At 52.4% G+C, this 22,397-nt stretch overlaps 1 protein-coding gene across 2 annotated transcripts in view; it reads left to right on the plus strand.

Moving 5' to 3' along the window:
- CDC42BPB (CDC42 binding protein kinase beta) overlaps positions 1–22,397 on the plus strand; it is a 101,382-nt gene that overhangs the window by 53,552 nt on the left and 25,433 nt on the right. For both annotated transcript variants that reach the window (XR_008684873.2, XM_055418596.2), the window contains exons 5-18: positions 2,277–2,425; positions 6,928–7,021; positions 8,889–9,089; positions 10,717–10,965; positions 12,305–12,384; positions 14,417–14,583; positions 14,673–14,792; positions 15,503–15,636; positions 16,289–16,531; positions 18,399–18,509; positions 19,519–19,763; positions 19,839–19,944; positions 20,323–20,447; positions 20,828–20,933. Coding sequence is in view for 1 of the 2 variants with exons in the window: in XM_055418596.2 (XP_055274571.1) it covers positions 2,277–2,425; positions 6,928–7,021; positions 8,889–9,089; positions 10,717–10,965; positions 12,305–12,384; positions 14,417–14,583; positions 14,673–14,792; positions 15,503–15,636; positions 16,289–16,531; positions 18,399–18,509; positions 19,519–19,763; positions 19,839–19,944; positions 20,323–20,447; positions 20,828–20,933 (2,130 nt within the window). In the remaining variant the exon portion in view is untranslated. The remainder of the gene's footprint in view (positions 1–2,276; positions 2,426–6,927; positions 7,022–8,888; positions 9,090–10,716; positions 10,966–12,304; positions 12,385–14,416; positions 14,584–14,672; positions 14,793–15,502; positions 15,637–16,288; positions 16,532–18,398; positions 18,510–19,518; positions 19,764–19,838; positions 19,945–20,322; positions 20,448–20,827; positions 20,934–22,397) is intronic.

Below are 22,397 nucleotides of genomic sequence, written 5' to 3' on the forward strand. Positions count from 1 at the left end.
GGACCCGTGGCCAAGCAGGTGCCAACAAGCCTGGTGCTGAGACAGTGAGCGGACGTTGTTCTGGTCTTTGTGTCACAGTCAGGGTGTTTGTCCTCTCCGTGTGCTTTTTCTCCTGAAGAGTTGATGTCTCTCTCCTGCCTGTGCTGGTTTGTGTGTGCCTCTCAACATGATCTGTAACGTCCTAATTTTGAAGGGGGAGGATTTCTCACAAAAATTTTCCTCTGGGAAGTTGTCATTCTAGCGTATCTTCTGAAGAAGATAGTCTGTTTTTCATAATCAAGGAAGTTTGTTATTTCCACATTTTAAAAAAATGAAGTTGGCGTCTTCTGCCCTTGCCAGTTTGTGGTCCATTCGAAGACCGTCCAATGTTGGGTGTCCTGTCGCCGCCCTGTCCCCGCGTACTTGCTTCCTCCCTGGGCTGTTCACAGCTCTTACCACCCTTGGCCCTGGGGGAGTTGAATCACCCACGGAGTCCAGAATCAGGCAAGTCACCAACAGCAGCTGGTATAATTCCTGCTGGCGTCACTCAGATGAGCTGTGGCTGCACCCAAGTTTCCCGGGCAGAGAAAGCAGGTCAGATGCAGGCAGCAGAGCTTCACTGGCAGTAGTGACAGCTCAGCTCACCAGGGAGCACGGCCCGAGGACAGGCTGCAGCGTGTGCTGAGCCGGCAGAGCCTGCATGGGGCCAGAGCCCGAGGTGCTGTCTGTTACATGAGGTGTCCCCCCCCACACGTGTGGAAACACCAGCGCTGCATGGAGCAGACCCTCGGGAGACAGAGGCTCAGCTCATACCTGTGGGCTGGGTCCTCCAGTGAGACCCTGTGGATGTGTGTCTGCTCTCACCTCGGCCACCTTTGCTGTGGGGGAAATGTCCATAAACACTTATTTTCCTTTCAAAGTTTATATTTCCTTAGACTCTCACTCTTATCTGTGAATCAACAAAAACTATTTTAATTTCTAGTTCTTTATAATATGTATTATGGGACTTCCTTCTCTTTTATTCTTCAGATATTTTGCAAATATTGTTTATTCTTTAACCCAGTTAAGAAATGGGTGGAAGAACTGATTAGACATTTTCCCAGGGAGGAAATGCAGATGGCCGACAGGTTCATGGAAAGATGCTCTTCATCCCTAGTCATCAGGGCGATGCAAATCAAAACCACAGTGAGATGTCACCTCACACCTGTCAGAATGGCTGTCAGCAAACAGGACACACATGACAGGTGTTGGCGAGGCTGTGGAGAAAAGGGAGCCCTCTAAATTGGAGCGGCCACTGTGGAGAACAGAATGGCAATTGCTCAAAAAGCTAAACATAGAAATACCATGTGACCCAGAAGTTCCCCTTCTAGGTATATATCCAAAAAAAAGCAAAACACTGATTTGAAAATACACACGCACCCCAGTGTTCATAGCATTTTTCTACAATTGCCAGCGTAAGTGTCCATCAACAGATGAACGGATAAAGAAGATGTGATTGTGTGCATGTGCGCTGTCTCTCTCACACACACACACTGGAATACTATCCAGCCGTAAAAAAGAATGAAATTTTGTCATTTGTAGGAATATGGGTGGACCTGGAGGGTATTGTGCTAAATGAAATAAGTCAGAGAAAGACAAATACTGTATATGTCACTTATATGTGGATTCTAAAAAATACAATATAAACTGGTAAACATAACAAGAAAGCAGCAGTCTTACAGAGAAGAGACCAGTGGTTCCCAGCAGGGAGCGTGAAGGAGGAGGGGCAACGTAAGAGTAGGGGACTGAGAAAGGAAGTTTTTGTGAGATTACATGAAATTATATGTATGAAACTTGAAATTTGTGAAGAACTATAGAATAAAAGAATCATTCAATAAAAACAAAAAGGGATTGGGGTAAAATATTTCTGAAGAATATGAAAAAAAGATTTGTACAAATCAAAAATTATACATTGCTCGTTTGCATAACAAGATGCAGCGACATCAGGAAATCAACAGTCCTCTGGTCAGTTGTAAGCTGAATGTGGCTTCTGTTTTGACGCCATCTGGTTATGTCGTGCAGGCAGAAATTTTACTGACGAGAATAGATATTTACTGAGCTCTGTTCCCTGGCGGATGCGTCACTTCACACCCAGCAGCACCTCAAGGTCCACATTCTGGGGGCGCGTCCTGGGCAACAGGAGCCACTCAGGTGCCATCCCTCCAGACCCCACGGGTCCAGAAGCTCTGCTGCAGGAGCGTGGCCTCTGATGATTGGGTCTGGTGGTGATGGATGCTGTCTTCTCTGCCCATTTGCAGTACTTGGTCATGGATTACTATGTGGGTGGCGATTTACTAACCCTGCTCAGTAAATTTGAGGACAAGCTTCCAGAAGATATGGCAAGATTCTACATTGGTGAAATGGTGTTGGCCATCGATTCCATCCATCAGCTTCATTACGTGCACAGGTAATCACCTTGTTAGGTGTTTTATGGAAACCACCATTAACGTGTTAAAGCATTCCTTTCAGAGCCCCAGGGCCAGGCTCTGCAGAGAATTTGGGAGGTTGGGGTCCTCCCTTTGGCTGCCACGATGTGGGGTGCCTTCCCGGGTCACTGCTTTGTGGCAGCTGCTGTCAGCTGAGGTCACCTTGTCCTTTTGTGTCTGTCTGCCATTGGCTCATGCTCTGCCCTGCCTGCCCCCCAGAGATTGTTTCCTGGTCACCCACAGAACATTAGGGGGGTTGAGTTGAGGGGCTCCCATCACAGCAACATAAAGGATTCAAACAAGTGTAACTGCTCTTCGGTGGCAGACAGGGGTGGCACCGTGGGACAGGCCCCCTCCTGCTTGCCACACGGCCCCTGCCCCCCGCCACCAGGATAGCGGCCTTAGTCATTGCCCAGCCTGCACCTCTGTGTCCGTCTCATTCTGCTGTGTAAGACAGGGATTCAGTCCTGTGGGGTTGGGTGATGGGGGGGGCAGGGGTTGTTCTATTTTACTTCTTTTCATCAAAGTGTTTCATGGCGATAGTTTTAGAAATTCAGATAGTTGTACAGGGCTTATAACAAAACATGAGTGTTCAGTCCTGCTCCACCCTGACGCCCCTGCCATAGGTAACTCGTCAATTTATAGTTGTTTCTTCTGGTATTTGCCTGCATATTTCCAGCTAACAGAAATGGGTTTCTGTTGCTGCTGCATTTTGTGGGATGGGGGTGGTGGTCTCAGAGCACTTCTGTTTAAGTGGAGGTTTGACTCTTACGTACGTAAGTACACCTGTCTCATCCCTCCTTCCCACTGGTCCCAGTTAGTGTCGTGCGGTTCCCGCTCGAACACCAGGAGTGTGACCTGCATGGGTCGCAGATGCTAGGCCGGCTTCTCTGACTAGGTGCTTTCCACGCCTCTGAGCCTGTCGGGTTTTCCTAACCAGATGCAGCTCATGCTTCTAGGGTAGCGATGGCTCCCAGTGTCAAAGGAACAGCCCTTCAAGTCTTACCACGAGTGTGACCCTGTTGCCCTGCGGGGGGGGGGGCGGCTTGCAGGGACCACGCAATCCTGCCCAGGGCCCTGGTCTCTGTGTCACGGGGAGCCCAGGGTACTGCCCCCAAGCAGGTGCTGCTTTCAGGGCAATGAGGTTTGGGCCAGAGTCACTCTTCTCTTTCCTGTGTCTGTAATGCCATTATGCCTGCTTTTATAACAGTCACTGTTCTTGTTTTCAACATCAGATTTTATACTCTTCTTGATGGAACTTTGCTTAATTCACTACAGAGAGATGAATGTCTTTGTAGTTGTCACAGATCTCCAGGGAAATTAATTCGACTGCCTTTTGAACAGTTTATTCTTTCCTGTTTTTCCCTAAGTAGAAAGCTTTCTGCTCATTTTCTTAATTGGTTGTGTAGAACTTTTGCTCTATCTTAACTTTAGGGCATAGTAGGAAACATTAAAATACGTAATTTGACATTGTTTTCTCCCTTAAAGTCAATGCAGTATTCAGACTAAGTGCTTGAATGACCTAGTGTAACAACAGAAGAGTTTGCAGTTAGATAGTACAGGAAGTCGGTCCTACCCCCGTCTCAGGGGTGTGCCTGAGTAAGTTAAGACTGCCTGTGGTGGGGCCGAAGGTGAGTGACTCCCATCAGAACTATGGACATGATGGGCAGGTTCAGACCATAGCTTTGGGCCCCTTTCCCATGGGAGGACGTGGGCCACGGCGACTTCTTCAGGCAGTGCCCGCTGCCCCCCAGCCGGGCCCCTGCAGACAGAGCGGCTGCGTCCCGCCTTTGGCAGCTTTACCCCTGCGAGGCTCACTGCAGGAAGCAGCGGGGACCTCCGACCCAGAGCCGAGCACCCCAGTGGGCACCACCCTTCCAAGGAGGTCAGCCTCGGAAACCAGCAGAGCAGAGACCAAGAGGCACAGGCTCCCAGGGATTGCAGCTGGCCAGGGATTTGTTTTTAATTTTAACATTTCCATCCAACTCTTTGTTTTAAAATATATATATATATTTATTTGGCTGTGCTGGGTCTTATTTGAGACATGAGGGATCTAGCTTCCTGGTCAGGGATTGACCTCAGGCCCCCTGACCTGGGGGCCCAGAGTCTTAGCCACTCCAGGGAAGTCCCACGGGCAGATTTTTTTTAATGTATTAAATTTATTGGTTGTTTTCTTCTAATGGTTTTATTTTTTACACAAGCTCCATTTGGAGTTTATTCTTATATCAAGAATGGATCTGATTTTATCTTTAATTAAAAGGCTCTTTGGTTGTCCCAGCACGAACTTACTTTGTTTGTGTCTTTGCCCACGGATCTGAGGTAGCATCTTTATGATATGCTCAGTTTCTTTATGAGTTTGGTTTGTTCTGGATATTTCATTCTGTCCCATTGTCTTTCTGTCTCTGCTCTGGGACTGCATCATTGCAGCTTGAAGTGCCATGGGGCCAAGTCCCCCATCACACCTCTCTTTCCAGTGTTTTCCTAGCTGTTCTTACATGGTGGTGGTTCCATATCAACTTTCAACATCAACTGGTCTGGCTCCAAAAAAAGCAGGACACTTATTTATTTTTAAACTTGATGAGCCCTTCAGTCTGTAGATTCAGGTCTTTTTTTTTTTTTTTTAAAACTTCTGTAAAGTTCTCTGGGGCTTCAGCTTCAGGTGTGATGTTTTATTGTTTTGATTCTTCAGGGACTCTTGTTAGGTGTGTGTTGTGCCTTTGCCTGTCTTCCATTTCCGTCTCCAGCTGCTTTGTCCCTGACCCTTTTTAATTATCTGTCCCATTTTTACTTTTTCAGATCCTTTCCTCTGTTTCTTCACTGCCTTTCATTTCATTTTTTTTTAATTTTTTGTTTATTTTTGGCTTTGCTGGGTCTTGGTTGCTGCACAGGCTTCTCTCTGGTTGCAGAGGGCGGGAGGACCTCAGCAGGCTGTCTTCTCTCACCGCGGAGCGCAGGCTCTCGGGCGCGGGGCTTCAGGAGCTGTGGCGCGCACACGGGCTGCCTTGCTCTGAGGCACGTGGGCTCTTCCCGCATCAAGGATTGAACCCGTGCCTTCTGCGTTGGTGGGTGGATTCTTCACCACTGAGCCACCAGAGCAGCCCTAGATGTTTATTTAAATTGATTCTTCTGTGGCATCTTACACTTTAGTTTTCATTTCTGTTAAGATCGTCTTTTTCTTCTATTTCTCCCCTGGGTTAAATCAAGTCCCCTCTTCTCCTTGTTTTTGCCTGGTTCTGTTCTTTGGTTTTGCCATGACTCGTCGCATGTGGGATCTTAGACTGGGCATCGAACCTTTGCCCCCTGCAGTGGAGGCTCTGTCTTAACCACTAGAATACCAGGACAGTAGTTTTTATTTTTCTGACTCATTGAGGGATTCTTTGGTTTTCTCTTTCGTATTCCTGAGTATTTATTTAAGATTTATTTCAGTTTGGAGTGCTTTGCTAGAGGGTTTTTTTTTTTTGCTTTACTGTTTTTGGATCTATCGTCTTTTGCTCACGTGTGTGAGACTTACTGTGTTGTTGGGAGTAGCGGGGGCTTTCGTGTGTTTGCACCAGGGTGTAGCATTCTGTCAGGCCAGAGTGGCCCGGCCTCTGTGTCCGTTCTGCAGGGGGACTTAAGTGGTCCACGTTGAAGCCCCCCTGCAGAATGTGGGCCTTGTCACAGCCCCTCTTGGTGGTTGTTACCAGCTGTGCTGCTGGGAGCATCCTTGCGGTCTTCTTGGTGAACAGCTTCCTTTTAAAGTCACACAGACCTATTCTGCCAGGAAGGAGGACTAGTCCCTTGAAGTCCACTGCCACCCCCAACTCCCCGCCTGGCGTTGGCCAGTGCACAGGACAGTCGGTAGGATGACGGGTTGAGTGAGACAGACTTGGCTTTCCTGCTGCGGGGTAGCTGGCAGACTGCTCCGCTCCGAGCTTCCCTGTTGTCGTCTATAACATATGCTTTGGGGAGGGGCCTCTGGTGCCCTGGTTCCTCACCGGCCCTGTTACTCATCAAGTGCCCACTCAGGTGTCTCTTCTTAGTGGTCACGGCCACCTGGCTCCCTAAACACTCTGTCCCTCTGCCTCCTCTTCTGTTTGCTCATGTTTCTTCGTAGCAGCTGCCACACGGCTTGTGCTCTGTGATGCCGAGACCCTGTGTAGCTGTGCCTTGCGTGTTCATGTCCTGACGTCCCGGCCAGAGGGAGGCTTCCTGAAGGCAGGCAGTACCGTCCAGCCCCTGCCGTGGGCCCGGGTTGAGAGCAGTGCCCAGCACAGGGAGGCCTGGGCTAGCAGGTGGTGGCGGGTGGGGTCTGTGACTGGTCCCAGCAGTTAATGGGAGTTCACCGCTGTTGCACGCCAACCACACCGCCACAGGGGATGCTCTCCTAGGTCCTGTCGTGACCAACTAGCAGTTCCTCTGGTGATTCTCTACTAGTGAAGGGCTGTGACCTACCTGAGTGTTAACTGAAAATGGTTCATCTGTGTGTTTATTTTACTAACAGAGACATTAAACCTGACAATGTCCTTCTGGATGTAAATGGTCATATCCGCCTGGCTGACTTTGGATCCTGTTTGAAGATGAATGACGATGGAACTGTAGGTATTTTTGTTGAAACTTTTCTATTTGGTTTTGTGTTTTGCTTGCAGTTAGAAGGGACTTACTTACATTTTCAATTTGAAATACAATTAAGAAACCAAGTTTATTAATGTAAATTAAGAAGACAAGTCCATTTAGAAAACAGTTGAAATTTTCTATTTATGGTTAAAGCACCTTGATTGCCTCTTGTGTTGGCGAAAGTGATCTGTGTGCCTTCTGCAGAGGGGGAGTCAGGGGTCCTCAGATCCCCGGGTGGCTCTCGGTGCGCCGACCCCGCGGTAAGAGAGAGGCAGCCCACCTAGTGGGCAGACCTGAGCCGTGTGTTGGTGCCTTCTCATTGCTGTCTGGGGCAGGACTTCCTGAACGGGGGTCCTTGATACGCCCCTCCCAAGGGCCAGCGGACGCTCCCTCTGCAGAGCAGGAGGACGCACTCAGAGTGACTGTCCCGCCCCAAGGAGACTGGACTTGGGCTGGGTCAGAGCCCGCCGGCCAGGTGGTCTCGGTGGGCCCCCCTGCCTCCCTCGGCCAGCTCCAGCACGTGGCTCTGCTGTGTTAGGGACTTATCTCCATCCTTCCCGGTGGCCCCCGTCACAGTTTGAGTTTTAGGTGTTTTGGAAGTCTTTTCTTTAAAACCTACACGCGTCATAAAGTGTACTGTAACTGCTTCTCCGGAGAGACCAGCCCCTCCCCCACCCCTTGCTGTGGGTTTTCAAGCAGCAGTTAACATAAAGCTGGCAGCACTTGACAGTGTTTTAAAAAGAGCAAGTCGGTTTACTCACTCTCTCTCCACAAAGCCAGTCTCTTATTTCTAATGTGATGGGTCTATTGCTGCTGTCCCCAAAGCCAGTCTTCTGACGAGGGAGCACCTTGGTCCGAGCCTGTGCTGGGCACCTTTCCCCGGGGGCTCACCTGCTTTACCTCCCGGTAGCTGTCCCCTGCTGCCCTGTCCGACTCCTGAGGACTCCCCACTGAGTCCTGCCGCCGGGCCCTGGGCTGTGACCAGGGAAAGGCTGGTCTTTTCGAGGACGGGCCTTCTTGGCTGTTTTCGTCACGTCTTACTGACCTCCAGTCCTGTGGACTCCACGTGCTCTGAGGCCAGTCTGTGACCTCTCAGCTCACCCAGCCCCCAGGTTGTCTCCTCAATGGTTGCAGTTCCCCATGTAGGGTGTGTCCAGCACCCAGCTGATCCCTGGACCTACTTCCAGATGTTCCAGTTTGGAGCTCAAAGGTAGGGTGTGGGTGAACAGCCCGAGCTTCCCCTGGGAGCGTGTCAGAAAGGCAGCATCTTAGAATCTCTGTCTCACAAGCGCGTGGTGTCTAGGCATGTACAAGGCCGAGGAGGCCTGGCCTGGATGCACGGGGTGCCTGGACCACACTTTGAGTTGCGATGGGGAATGTGGGGCTCCAGTGTTGTGTGGGGCTGGTTGGGCATCTAGGGATTGAAAAACCTGGCAGGCAGGTGAGTCTGGTGCATTCTGGAAACTGCCTGATGTTTAATGCTATAAAGATAGCTCTAAGTTGTGTCTGACTCTTGCGATTCCATGAACTGTAGCCTGCCAGGCTCCTCTGTCCATGGAATTCTTCAGGCAAGAGTACTGGAGTGGACTGCCAGTTCCTTCTCCAGGGGAACTTCCCGATCCAGGAATTGAACCCAGGTCTCTGCATTACAGGCAGATGCTTTACCGACGGAGCTACATGGGAATCCCTGGTTTAGTGCTATAGGAACGTTTATTTGCATTGAACTTTTCATTATGAGGTTTTTTAAATCATGACCACATGCCAGGTTTATCCTGTGATTGTCTCCTCACCTGCTGTCCCCTGGAGACATCCTCAGGCTCCCCTCACCCTACCCACCCTCTCCCCTAGGTGCAGTCCTCCGTGGCCGTGGGCACCCCAGACTACATCTCCCCAGAGATCCTGCAGGCGATGGAGGACGGCATGGGCAAGTACGGCCCCGAGTGCGACTGGTGGTCTCTGGGTGTCTGCATGTACGAGATGCTGTACGGAGAGACCCCGTTCTACGCCGAGTCCCTCGTGGAGACCTACGGGAAGATCATGAACCATGAAGTAAGCCATCGCATTTCCACCCGTGTGTGTTTGAGTCCCTGGGGAAGGGGGACGGGTGGAGCAGACTGGGTGGCCAGATGGGTGTCCGAGCAGGCTGCTGAGCGGGAGATGAGGGCGGAGGGGGACGCTCCCATTCCCTGGTGGAGGGTGGCAGATCCGTCAGGCCTGAACCCCTGCAGGAGACATAGGCTTCGGGAGCTAGTTGCAGGTCCATGCGGGGCCAGGTGGGTGGGAATTGCCCGAGGGGGCTCGTGGGCCACTGTCACCTGTGCGCCCGCCCCTTCCATTGGACGTCAGCTGTGCCCCTGAAGCCCGCTTGCCCCGAAGTTGTCAGGAACGGGTCACCTGTCCCAGCACGGTGGTGCTCTTGGTCCTTTCTTGCACCTGTTGCTTTTCCTCCTGCTTTTCCCCCTTTTCCCAACTATTCATTTTTCACTTCTGTTTCCCTCATTTTCTGTGTATTATTTCTTCTTCCGTCTAATGTTTTAGTCATCTGTGTTTTGTCTTTTTACCCCTTTCCCCACGCACATCCTTCTGACGCCAGGGTCAGCCTCTCTGCTGTTGGCTCACGGCACCCTTCCCCACCTGCTCGGTCACTCACCCAGACAGGCGCTCACTTGTCTGCTGTCTCCCGCCAGCATGGTCTCCCAGTATTTGCTCAAATAAGGAGCACGTTAACATTAAAGTCCTAAAGCATCTTTCGTTTAAATCAAGGAAAGTTATGCCTTTAAAAATTTTTTTTCAAAGTAGAAATGTATTTTTATTTATAAATTAATATATACTGTTAAAAACTTTGGACATGCCGAAGTGCATGCAGTAAGTTGATGGTGAAAGGCGCCCCATGAACTTCTGGTGGTAAGCGTGGTGAAGGTAACAAGTGGGGCTTGCTTCCACTCTAAGACCTGCTGTCCCTGAGCGCCTGCCGCCTGTGGGGCCCCACCCAGTCTGATCATTTATTCCACCTCCACCGCAGCCCCATGAGGCAGCGCTGCTGTCCCTTCTAGAGATTACAGGTGAGGTCGGGACCGCAGGGGCGGCTCGGCACACAGGCCCACGGTGCCCTGGTGGGTGTGTGACCTTGTGAACCTCCTAGCACATGGGAGAGGGGGACTGTCTAAATAAATGGTATCACGGGTCGCATATGACCAGGGTTCCGGTCATCTTTCTACTCAGTACTCAAAGGCTGACCTTAACATGTGTATGTGTGCAGTATATCTTTTTTTAACAAGTCCCTCTGTGATGACCATTGAGGTATTTTTCAATTTCCTTGGTCAGAGTAGAATGGCATCACGAACATATTGTGTTTTCTCATTGCTACTGTTGGTAAAATGCGTACTGAAGGATGTGCCCGTTTCTCTCCCACCTACAACCTGTTGTCGGTGTTCTTTGCCACCTTGATAGGTGAAAATTTATCACCATTTTAGTTTACATGAAGGGTGGTAACCAGTCTGCTGTGAGTAATACCGGTGAGACTTAGGGTTTTCTGGAATGAAGCTTCATTAGCTTCGGTTGCACTTGGTTACTGGGACATAGAAAGGGGCTGTTGCTCAGGAGCTGCTGCCTCTGCTCTGTTCCCCGTGATGTCTGCACACCTTGGAGTCCCCTGACTGCCCCCCTACCCCCCCAGGAGCGGTTTCAGTTCCCGTCCCACGTCACAGACGTGTCTGAGGAGGCCAAAGACCTCATCCAGAGGCTGATCTGCAGCCGGGAGCGCCGGCTGGGGCAGAACGGGGTGGAGGACTTCAAGAAGCATGCCTTCTTCCAAGGGCTGAACTGGGAGAACATCCGGAACCTGGAGGCACCCTACATTCCGGACGTGAGCAGTCCTTCCGACACGTCCAACTTCGACGTGGACGACGACGTGCTAAGGAACATCGTAAGTGTGGCGGCGCCCTGCCCTCCTCACTGTGTCCCAGGTCTGCGTGCGTACAGCTTGTTCATCACGGTGGTGAATCAGAGAACTGTGCCGACTTCCAGAAACTTTGGCGGTTGCCTCAAGGAATGCACTTCTCATTCTTGCCTTCAGCTTGGTCCTTAAAGAGATGGCTTACTCAGTTTTAAATAGCTGTTCTGTTTTAGGATTCATCAGAATTATTTTGATGCCTTTGTGCCTTTGTAAACAGTGTCATGTACACTGTTGCATCAGAGTGTCCCTTCTGCCCTGTCCGCCTGCCAGGGGCCTGCCCGTGGCCACACGGTGGCGTGGGTCTCTGGGTCTCCGGCTCCGCTCCTCCTCACTGTCCCTGTGTATGAGGATACGTTCGCTCTTCTGCCATCACGTGTGTTCAGCATGTGTGTGACCGTTTGCTCACATGGCTGGAGGTCAAGAGTGACAGGGATGAGAGGCCAATTTTGAGGCGCTGATGTCTCAGATTGTGGGTTTTCCACGTTGGGCGCTGGCCTTAAGGCCCGTCTGGTGTCTGACCTGGTCTCACAGGACCACTGATGAGCTCATCATTGTACCTTTTGGGCCCAGAGGGTTTTGCTCATGTGTTGTGAAATTATTCTGGTCTCATCAGACTCAGCATTCAGTACGCATTACTCTAAAAGTGAGTCTTGGGGATAGGGAAACTGAGGTTTAACCAGGGAAAAGAAAACTGTGTTTGACTTAGAGGCTTTCGAGGCTCTTTCTTAGTAAAGTAAGAGTGGAACTTTAGATGATGTTAGAGAAGACCGAGGAAGGTATTAATATTATTGTTGAAAGGATTTTTCCTGAACTTCAGATAAACGTGTTTCCACATTGAAATTTCCCAGGTAAATAACTTTGCTTTTATTTTTAATAGAGAAGGACCCTCAAAGTGAAAAATAACAGTAAACCCATGTAAAACAGTCTCCCTTTGGGCTCCAGACCCCGCTCCTGCCTGTGCCTGTTTCAGGGCTGGAACCCACGCCCCTGCCTCCGCTCTGCTTCCCCCCCTGCTCAGGGTTACGGTGAGTGGCGGCTCCTGCCACTTTAGAAGGTTCGCAGTTAGCTGATCCCACTTCAGCATGAGCATCGCTGTCTCGGAAGCAGTGTGTTTATCCCCTTCATGGCCTCGTGCTTTGGCTCAAGCCGGGAATGAGGAGGGAACTCGCTGGCACCTGGCTCCATGCGGGCAGTGTTCTGGGAGGCCCCGTGGGGCTCCCCGCTGCGCCGTTTCCCCCCCGGAACACTCTCCCTCCTGTTCTCCATTGGTTTGAATGGTTTCGTTCATGTCGTGTGTGTTCTCGTGCAGGAAGTGTTACCTCCTGGCTCTCACGCGGGCTTCTCTGGATTGCACTTGCCGTTCATTGGGTTCACGTTCACCACGGAGAGGTATGTCTGCGTGTGCCTCCCCGCAGGCAGGGTCTTCCTGTGGGACAGGGGGGCCTCCTCCCCACAGGCAGGGTCTTCCCGTGGGGCAGGAGGGCTTCCGTGTGGGGCCAGGCCCTGTCAGAGCCAGGAACTCTGACCTGTTCCGTGCTCGAGGGGGCTTCTCTTTTAATAGCCCATTAAAAATGGAAAAGCCTTTTTTTACCTCAGACTTGAGGGGGTTTGGCCCGCAGGCCCTAGTTTGCTGACCCCCGACCCCTGCCAGCCATCAGCTGGGCAGGGTTTGTGCAGGTGGTACACCAGGGGCCATGGCCGGCGGCAGGGTGTCTGGTCACACCCAGCTGAGCGTTGCCTTTGTCTGGGCTCTGCTGGCTTCTGTGGGGATTTTCGCTGCAGCCCCAGGGTTCCCGGGGGAGGGGGAGGGGCCGTAGGTGAGAGCCCAGCCCACTTGGGAGCACAGCCCCGGGAGCCCCAGCTGGGGGTCGTGTGTGTGGCCCGTCTCCAGGGGCCTCTGCAGAGTCGTGGTGCCCGTGGTGCTCGAACTCTATTTTAAGAGGACACTGGGCCAGGAAGAGAGGGCTGCGGGAGAGAGGCGGCAAAAGAAGACAAGTGGGGCTGCCACGGTGCCTGGAGCAAGGCCACGGAGCTTGGCTCCTGGCTCCTTCCAGCCGCGGGTGCCTGAATTGGTATAAATTTCTACAGAAGCGGCCTACTTCTGCCCAAGCTTGTGAAAGCGCTCTTCAGGTGTGAGATGCTGGAGTTAGTAGCGCTTAGGCCAGAGCGATGGCGGATTCCTTCCAGCCCAGAGGAGGTGTTCTGGGTGCGCTGGGCGTGTTGACTTCTTAGCCCCTCTGCAGAGGCTCTAGAGCCTTCCACCGCGTTCAGCTCCCTGGGTGCCTGTCACACCTGTGGACCCTGGGCCCCCAGCGAGGCGCCAGGTTTGTCAAGTTGACCCAGTGACCTCTTCCTGAAACAGACCCCAGCAGTGCTGGCTGGCACAGCACCCTTGGGCCTCCTTTGAGAAACACCAGCCAGGCCCTTCTGTGTGTGAGAGAGAGAGAGTGTGTGCACGTGCATTCCCTGTCGAACTCAGAAAAACGTCCCTGTCTGCACCTCTGAGTGTGTGTATGTGTGTGCGCGTGCACACTCACTCACTGTGTAGAACTCAGAAATGCCCCTGACATTGTCATCACATTAAAAGCAAGAGAAGCTAAGTGGCTTGACCCCGAGTTCAGCTCTGACGGAGAGAACCTTCCTTGACCCGAATCTGTGCATCAGAGTGCACTCGTGCAGAGGCGTGTCGTGAGTTGCTGCTGGTTGGTGAGGACCTTGGCTGTGCTGGTCCACGGGCTGGACTTGAAGGAGCTGTGTAGGGTGTTGACAGTTTGCGAGGGAGGACGAGCCCCAGAGGCTGAGGGGGCGGTCCCAGTGAGGGCAGAGCCGGCACGCCCTCGCCCCTCACCATGCCACAGCTGCCGGGGTGAGCATCAGGGTGCCTCTGCCCGCGGCCCACCAGGCCCTGCCAGCCCAGGTCCCCGTGCAGGAGGCCTTCTTTCAGTTCCTAGTTAAGTGTACACGGAGACTCAGAGATCACACTCTGTGCTGTCACAGCAAAGTGAATCCACATCATCTGTTCAGTGACTGAGTCACGTCCAACTCCTGCAACCCCACGGACTGTATAGCCCACCAGGCTCCTCTGTCCGTGGGATTTCCCAGGCAAGAACACTGGAGTGGGTTGCCATTTCCTTCTCCAGAATCAACTGTACTTCAATTAAAAAAGAAAGAAAATTATACTTCCCAGCCCTACAGAGGTGCTTTATCTGACCAGTTCTCTCCACTGCCCATTGTCACCCAGTGGTTTGCAGTAAGGTAGACTCTTGTCTGATTTTGGCTCCTTAAACAGTAAAGTCTTTTCTCAGTTGATTTTGTTTGCCAATTTGAAAAGGCTTATCTTTTACCCCAGGAAGTTTCTAAACGCCAATGAAGTCCTTGTAAAGTCTCGGTGGGTGAGAACATGCTGTTCTTTTATCTGCAGCTGCTTCTCTGACCGGGGCTCTCTGAAGAGCATCCTGCAGTCCAGCACACTGACCAGAGACGAAGGGGTGCAGCGCGATCTGGAGGCCAGCCTGCAGGTGGAGGCCTACGAGAGGCGCATCCGGAGGCTGGAGCAGGAGAGGCTGGAGCTGAGCCGGAAGCTGCAGGGTGAGGGGCGGGGCCTCTGTGCAGGGACCGCCCCCCGTCCCTCGCGGCCAGCTCCCCGTGGCCTGCGCTCACATATCTCTCCTCCCCAGAGTCCACACAGACCGTCCAGTCCCTCCACGGCTCAGCCCGGGCCCTGGGCGGCGCAGCCCGGGACAAAGAGATCAAACGGCTGAACGAAGAGATCGAACGTTTGAAGAGTAAGATAGCAGGTGAGTGTTCTAAGGTCACCCTGCTTAGTCTCTGTTCTCGGATCTTCCTTTCTGCAAAGAACATTCTTGGAGTCCTTTCCATTGGATAGAAAAGCAGGGGAAAAAAAAGTTAAATTTTAGCGAAGAGTTCCGGTTTTTGCCAGTTTATTTTCAATGATTTCTCTAACACGCCTCACTTCTACACTGTAGGAACTGATCTGAGCTGTTAGAGTCAGTGCTTCATCTGTGATCTCTCAGAGCATTTACATTTTTCTCTGTTAATTCTCCTCTTTGTCACTCTGAGACAGAACTGCCGAAACTTTTTCTGGAGCTCTCACCCACGGCTGGGTTTCCTCTTCAGTGTTAAAGTGCTAGATCTGGTGTCACCAAAGTGCATGTTCTGCGGCTCCCAGTTATCAGAGCTTCCTTAAGACTCAAGGCACCATTAAGTCCCAGCCCTTAGCCTGGCACGTGGCTTGGCACTACGCCTGACTCGTCTCAAATCAAACCCAAGTCAGTGACCATCTCTCTGCTTCCTTCTGGGACCCACCATCCTGATCCGAGAAAAGGCTGCCATTGAGTGCCTTACTCACCGAGACCCTCCTGCACCACCCAGCTGTGCTCGTCCGTTACACAGGAGCGAGGGCGAGAGCCGAGTGTGGTGGGTCTGTCAGGTGTGCCGGCGGCCGTGCGTGTGTAAGGGAGCCCAACTTGTTTCCTGTTTTTCTCAGATTCCAGTAGGCTGGAGCGACAGCTCGAGGATACAGTGACTCTCCGCCAGGAGCACGAGGATTCCGCGCAGCGGCTGAAGGGCCTGGAGAAGCAGTACCGCGTGGTGCGGCAGGAGAAGGAGGATCTCCACAAGGTAAGCGGGCCTGTCTGTGGGGAAGCGCATGGCTTCGCAGAGCGTGCGGTCGTGTTCACGGGGGCGTCGGAGACTTGCAGGCCCTCATCTGCCTCTGTGATGGTGTGATGACACGGGAGAGGTCGGGATTCCCGAGCCAGGCAAGCCTGGGTGCCTCATGGGCTCCCTAGGCCCAGGTGGCCTTCAGGCTGTGCTGGGGCCGATAAAGGGCCTTTCCAGGGAGCTCAGTTTTCGGGGCCAAGGCTGCAGCCTTTCACCAGCATTTGCTGTCACTTCAACAGCTTGACACAGCAACAGGTGACGCTTCTCCCCTTCCAGTCCTTGTTGCTGCTGCTGCTGCTAAGTCACTTCAGTCATGTCCGACTTTGTGTGACCCCATAGACGGAAGCCCACCCAGCTCCCCCGTCCCTGGGATTCTCCAGGCAAGAACACTGGAGTGGGTTGCCATTTCCTTCTCCAATGTGTGAAAGTGAAAACTGAAAGTGAAGTTGCTCAGTCGTGTCCGACCCTTAGCGACCCCATGGACTGCAACCTACCAGGCTCCTCCATCCATGGGATTTTCTAGGCAAGAGTACTGGAGTGGCTTGCCATTGCCTTCTCTGTCCAGTCCTTGTTAGGCAGATGTAAACAGCCTGTAACTATTTGTGTTCAGCAATTGATAGAGGCTTCCGAGCGGTTGAAGTCCCAGGCCCGGGAGCTGAAAGACGCCCACCAGCAGCGGAAGTTGGCCCTGCAGGAGTTCTCAGAGCTCAACGAGCGCATGGCTGAGCTGCGCTCCCAGAAGCAGAAGGTGTCGCGGCAGCTGCGGGACCGGGAGGAGGAGGTGGAGGCGGCCATGCAGAAGATCGACGTGCTACGGCAGGAGGTCCGCAGGGCCGACAAGGGCCGGAAGGAGGTAGCGTCGGGTGTCAGGGCCGTGTTGATGGGGTGTCTGGAGGGTCCCTGTAAGGTGGCTTTGAGAGTAGAGTAGAGGGCTTTGTGCCCAAAAAGTACCATAGAAACACGCCGTGACGTGATGTGACATGGCTTCCGAGAACTGAAGGCTAGAAGCAGGTGGAGGGCCAGTCTCAGCCCAGGGCGGTGTCCTGAGACTGACTCTAGGACCCTTGACACTCAGAAGGTCACCAGGGCCACAGGGAGCTTTGCGTATGTGGTTACAGGCCTTAATGTTTAACAACTTAGAAGTTAAAACTGAAAAATGTTCAACATAGCCACAGACTGATTCAATTCAGTTCATTTCAGTCGCTCAGTCATATCCGACTCTCTGCGGCCCCATGGACTGCAGCATGCCAGGCTTCCCTGTCCATCACCAACTCCAAAAACTTGCTTAAACTCATGTCCATCGAGTCGGTGATGCCATCCAACCATCTTATCCTCTCATCCTCTTCTCCTCCTGCCTTCAATCTTTCCCAGCATCAGGGTCTTTTCCAAGGAGTCAATACTTCCCATCAGGTGGCCAAAATATTGGAGTTTCAGCATCAGTCTTTCCAATGAATGTTCAGGACTGATCTCCTTTAGGACTGACTGGTTGGATCTTCTTGCAGTCCACGGGACTCTGAATAATCTCCAACACCACAGTTCAAAAGCACCAGTTCTTCAGTGCTCAGCCTTCTTTATGGTCCAGCTCACATCCATACATGACTACTGGAAAAGCCATAGCTTTGACTAGACAGACCTTTGTCGATACAAGAATGTCTCTGCTTTTTAATATGCTGTCTAGGTTCGTCATAACTTTTTTCCCAAGGAGCAAGCATCCTTTAATTTCATGGCTGCAGTCACCATCTGCAGTGATTTTGGAGCCCAAAAAAATAAGTCTCTCACTGTTTGCATTGTTTCCCCATCTATTTGCCATGAAGTGATGGGACCAGATGCCATGATCATTTTTGTGCGTTGCTTTAATGTCTGATTTAGTAGAAAGCACCCAGGTTCTCTTCTGTGTTTCTGCGTTGTCTGTAGTGATAACCTTTTCTGTATAATTTACGTGAAGAAAACCCAGCTCCTAAGATAGGGAATTAGAGGAGGAAGGCCTTGCCAGACCCTAAAGGGCTCAGGACCCCACTTTGAGAACTGCTGTCCTAGATGGTTCCATATGTGCTGCTCTTAACAGGCAGCATGTTTCCTGCAGTCCTATCTATAAATTTGTTGGGGTTCCCTCAGTAAACTGCCGGGAGGGCCTGGAAATAACTGCTCTGTTCCATTCATGTTCAGGGCTCTTTGTCCTTTGGCCTCAAGATGCCTGTGTTTTCTTCTTAGACAGTTGGTTCTGCAACCCCAGGACATTTGTGTTAATAATTACAGCCAACTCCCACTCTCGTCAGTGAACCCCTGATTGGGCACAACCCTTCTGGTTCTGGGGGTAGCCCTGCAGCCGAAGTAGCTGGGCCCAGGATGCTCAGCTTAAGGCGGGGTCATGGTGCACAGACCTCCTTACTCTCTCCACACACTGTGTGTGTTTGGAATCTCCCGTTTGGACAGTGAATCTGTGTTCTGCAGGCATCAGAAGTCCCTGTTTTCACGAACTTGTATCTTTTCTTGAAATTTAGTTTCAGTGTATCTGTTTAAATTAGAATTTAAGCTAACCAACCATTCCAGTTAAGTCCCAAAGTGTATTTCTCAGCCATTAACTTGTGATGGAATCTGAGGGACCGTGAAGAATCAGGAAGCTTTCTGGAGGCTTGGTTCCCTGGGACTTCCTCCCCGGGAGGGCTCCAGCTGCGGTGGGCCTGGTGGGTGGTGGTAAGCGGCGCTTTCTCCCTCTTTAGCTGGAAGCGCAGCTCGAGGACGCAGTGGCCGAGGCCTCCAAGGAGCGCAAGCTGCGGGAGCACAGTGAGAACTTCTCCAAGCAAGTGGAGAGCGAGCTCGAGGCCCTCAAGGTAGCCCGCGAGTCTCTCCTCAGGAGGGAGCGTGGCAGGCTGTGGTCCTTGGCGGCCGCTGGGTTAGAGTCCTGGGAACCCGACGTGGAAGCTCGTGGGCGCTTTTCGCTTTTCAGAACCAGATCCTTCACTTGGCCTCCTAGAGCCAGCCCTCGTACACTGACACTGCTTGCTCTCTCTGTGTCTTGGTCTGTGAATTCAGTGCAGGTCATTCTGGAAGGGGTCCTCACAGCCCATGTCCTGCTTGTCGTCCGCGGGGGGCTGAGGTGGGGTGGGTGTAGGTGCTCCCTGTTAGCTGGGAGACCTCAGATACAGGCCTCCACTTTCTGAGCCTGTCTCTTCATCTGTGAAATGAAGACGGTGGTCTCCTTTCCCTCACACCTGGCCCTTCGCCTGGACTTGGTGCCGTGACTGCGTCTCCCTGTCCCTCTCTTCACCTCTGTAGTCTGCCCTCTCCAGGCAGCTTGTCACTCCAGAGTTGGAGCCCGTCACGTCTCTACTGGCCGCTGATGGCTTCCTGTGGCTCTTGAATAACCCCGACCCCTCCTCCAGCCTCCCCGACACCCTCCTGTTCTCCAGTCTCGTGCAGTTCGCCCCCGACCCCACTCTCCTCACCCCCTTACCCCCATGCTCAAGACCCTCCTAGCCTGACAGCTCACTGCCATCCCACCACCCGTGACAGCAGAAACCCTGTGTGACCCTGTTAACAGGAGGTGCCTGACTCTCAGCCCTCTAGAGAATGCTCTGGTGTGAAGAATAGACCTCAGGAAGAGACCTTGAGGGCCATTCACAGCAGAGTGTGAGGCAGGGCCTCAGGGTCCCAGGCAAATCTGGACTCACCCTTTCCAGGGCAGAACCCCCCAACCCCTGCAAAACCTGCCCTGCAGCCATGGGAAGGATTGGTGCCCACCATCGGGAGCGCTTACTGTGTCTGCCGCCGGGGGGCGATGAGATGGGGCCCTCGAGGAGCACACAGAGATTTGTGATCTGTCCCAACCTTTGTCCTCAGATGAAGCAGGGGGGCCGTGGGCCAGGTGCCACTCTAGAACATCAGCAGGAGATTTCCAAGATAAAATCTGAGCTCGAGAAGAAAGTCCTGTTTTACGAAGAGGAGCTGGTGAGACGCGAGGCCTCCCACGTGCTGGAGGTGAAGAATGTGAAGAAGGAGGTGCATGACTCCGAAAGCCAGCAGCTGGCCCTGCAGAAGGAGGTGATGGTGCTGAAGGACAAGCTGGAGAAGTCCAGGCGAGAGCGGTGAGTGTGCCTCGCGGGGGCGGGGCCGGGGGAGCGCCGGCTGGGGCAGCCCTGACGCCTGTCCTGCGTCCTCAGGCACAGTGAGATGGAGGAGGCCGTGGGCACCGTCAGGGACAAGTACGAGCGGGAGAGGGTGATGCTGTTCGAGGAGAACAAGAAGTTAACTGCCGAGAACGAGAAGGTGATCAAAGGGATCTGAGCTGTCGCTCTCTGGAAGCTGTCATTCTTTTCACTCTTGAGTCTTAGAAGTTGGGTGTTATGTAACTTAATTTCTAAATGGTGGGGTATGTTTGGTCTTTAAAGTGGGATGTTTTCATTTAGTTACAAGCTGCTGATTACCTGTAACCACTAGCTCTGATCAAACTTTGACACTCACATTTCTGTTGAAGCGAGGCTTAAGTTACGTATGGCTAGGAACCCCACATTGGAAGTTAGGTTGGCAAACCCTCATAATGGGGGAAGAAAACGTGAAGACCCTTCGAAAGAGCCTGCAGTTTTGTGGTGCTGATGTCATGTGTAAACGAGTAATGAGTCATGTGTCCTGACTGTTTCCCACCAGCTCTGCTCTTTTGTGGATAAGCTCACTGCTCAGAATAGGCAGCTGGAGGATGAGCTGCAGGATCTGGCAGCCAAGAAGGAGTCAGTCGCCCACTGGGAGGCCCAGATTGCGGAAATCATCCAGTGGTATGTGCCCGCGGGCCTGGTCACGGTTCCCCAGTCGCCGCCCCGCCTCCACACCTCACGCTGCTTCTCTGCGGGCTCGGTACCCAGCTCACCTCCGTCTCCCCCAAATCGGTAATGTCTGGGGGCAGCAGTTCGTTCCAGTGACCGTGACATGGGACTGCAGGTGGGAGGCAGCACACCACGTGGCCCACGGTGTAGGTCGGGCTGGCCCCCACATGCGGAAACGGAGCAGAGCTTCCGGGAGCCCAGAGAGTGAGCTGGGACTGTCCTGACCAGGTGTCAGTGGTCACTGTGCCTGGGGTGGTATGGTGCTGAGCCTTCGTGTCTTGAGGAGGGACAGTGGGCAGCACTTGCTCACAGGACGGCCCTTTCCCCTCTAGGGTCAGCGACGAGAAGGATGCCCGGGGTTACCTCCAGGCCCTGGCCTCTAAGATGACCGAAGAGCTCGAGACGCTGCGGAGCTCCAGTCTGGGGTCAAGAACGCTGGTAGGTCTGGGTCTGGAAGCCGCGTTTGTGTTGCTTTGTGACGGTCAGTGGCTCCAGCTTAATATGAGTTCAGTGATGTGAGAGGCTCTCGTGAGGCCTGCGTGTTTTTTTTACTTAAATAGTTGATGGCTGTGTGGGGTCTCTGTTGCGGTGCGGGCGGCTCTCTGGTAGTGCTGCATGGCTCCTCGTTGGGGCGGGTCCCCTGGGGAGCGCGGGCTGCAGGCACACCGGCTTCAGTAGTGGTGGAGCACAGGCTTAGCCGTGCTGCAGCAGGTGGGGTCTCCCCAGACCAGGATCAAAGCCATGTCCCCTGCATTGGCAGGCGGAGTCTTTACCACCTGCAGCCAGCACCTTGTTCGTTGTCAGGGGATCACAGATTACTTCACCACCATTCATTTGTTTAGCAATTCCCTGTTGAGTAAGCAGGCTTAAGTTAGGACAGGACTCCGCCCTTGTAAAGGGTGCTTCATTAGTGTGATCCGTTGTCTGGTGGCCTGTGTGACTCTGCGAGCCCGGAGTGTGGCCAGCGCGAGGCTGGTGGCGCTGGTCCCTCTCTCCTCTGTCTCCCTTGTTAAAACATGCGTGCGTGACTTACCTTGTGAGACTCACAGAGTAAGCGTGCAAGGAAAGAGGAACGACTTCCTTACAATTCCAACTGGAATTAGACTCCGTGGGCCCCCAGTGTTATTCCATGTTCCCCTGGTTTGAGGCGGGGCCGGGGAGACTGAGCTGCCCGTCCCAGCACACACAACCCACAGCTCACCCGGCCTGTAGACGCGGAACCACGGGAGGCCCTCCTGGACGGGTTCCAGCGCATCCTCACCTCTCATTCTTCTCACGCTTCCATCATTAAAACACAATACTTTGGAAAATATTGATGGGTCATAATCTTATTGAAGGAAAAAAAACAGCTGTGTTCTTTGTGATTGGAAAACACTTTCATGTACATTTATAATCACCAATTAGAATAAGCAATTTATGTTTTTCATTTCTACTTTTTTCTTCCTATCATGTTTACAAATTCACTGGTACTTACAAAGCTTGATTTATATAAATTTTGTGCACAAACCTCATAAAAGATGAAAGAATATTATGATGGCTTATAGCAAAATGGAATTGTTGAGATTCTTGTTGCAAAATATCGTGTGGACAGTTCTTCGTGTCTGAGGACTAATCTGATGAGAATATATTTCCTTTCATTTTTCAGTTCAGTCGCGCAGTCGTGTCCGACTCTGCGACCCCATGGACTGCAGCACAGCAGGCCTCCCTGTCCATCACCAACTCCTGGAGTTTACCCAAACTCATGTCCATTGAGTCGGTGATACCATCCAACCGTCTCATCCTCTGTCGTCCCCTTCTACTCCCGCCTTCGATCTTTTCCAACATCAGGGTCTTTTCCAAGGAGTCAGTTCTTCCCATCAGGTGGCCAAAGTATTGGAGCTTCAGCTTCAGCATCAGTCCTTC

The sequence above is a fragment of the Moschus berezovskii genome, chromosome 21 (assembly GCF_049115385.1).
Source record: "Moschus berezovskii isolate FMDL1 chromosome 21, NW_MosBer_1.0, whole genome shotgun sequence".
NCBI lineage: Eukaryota > Metazoa > Chordata > Mammalia > Artiodactyla > Moschidae > Moschus > Moschus berezovskii.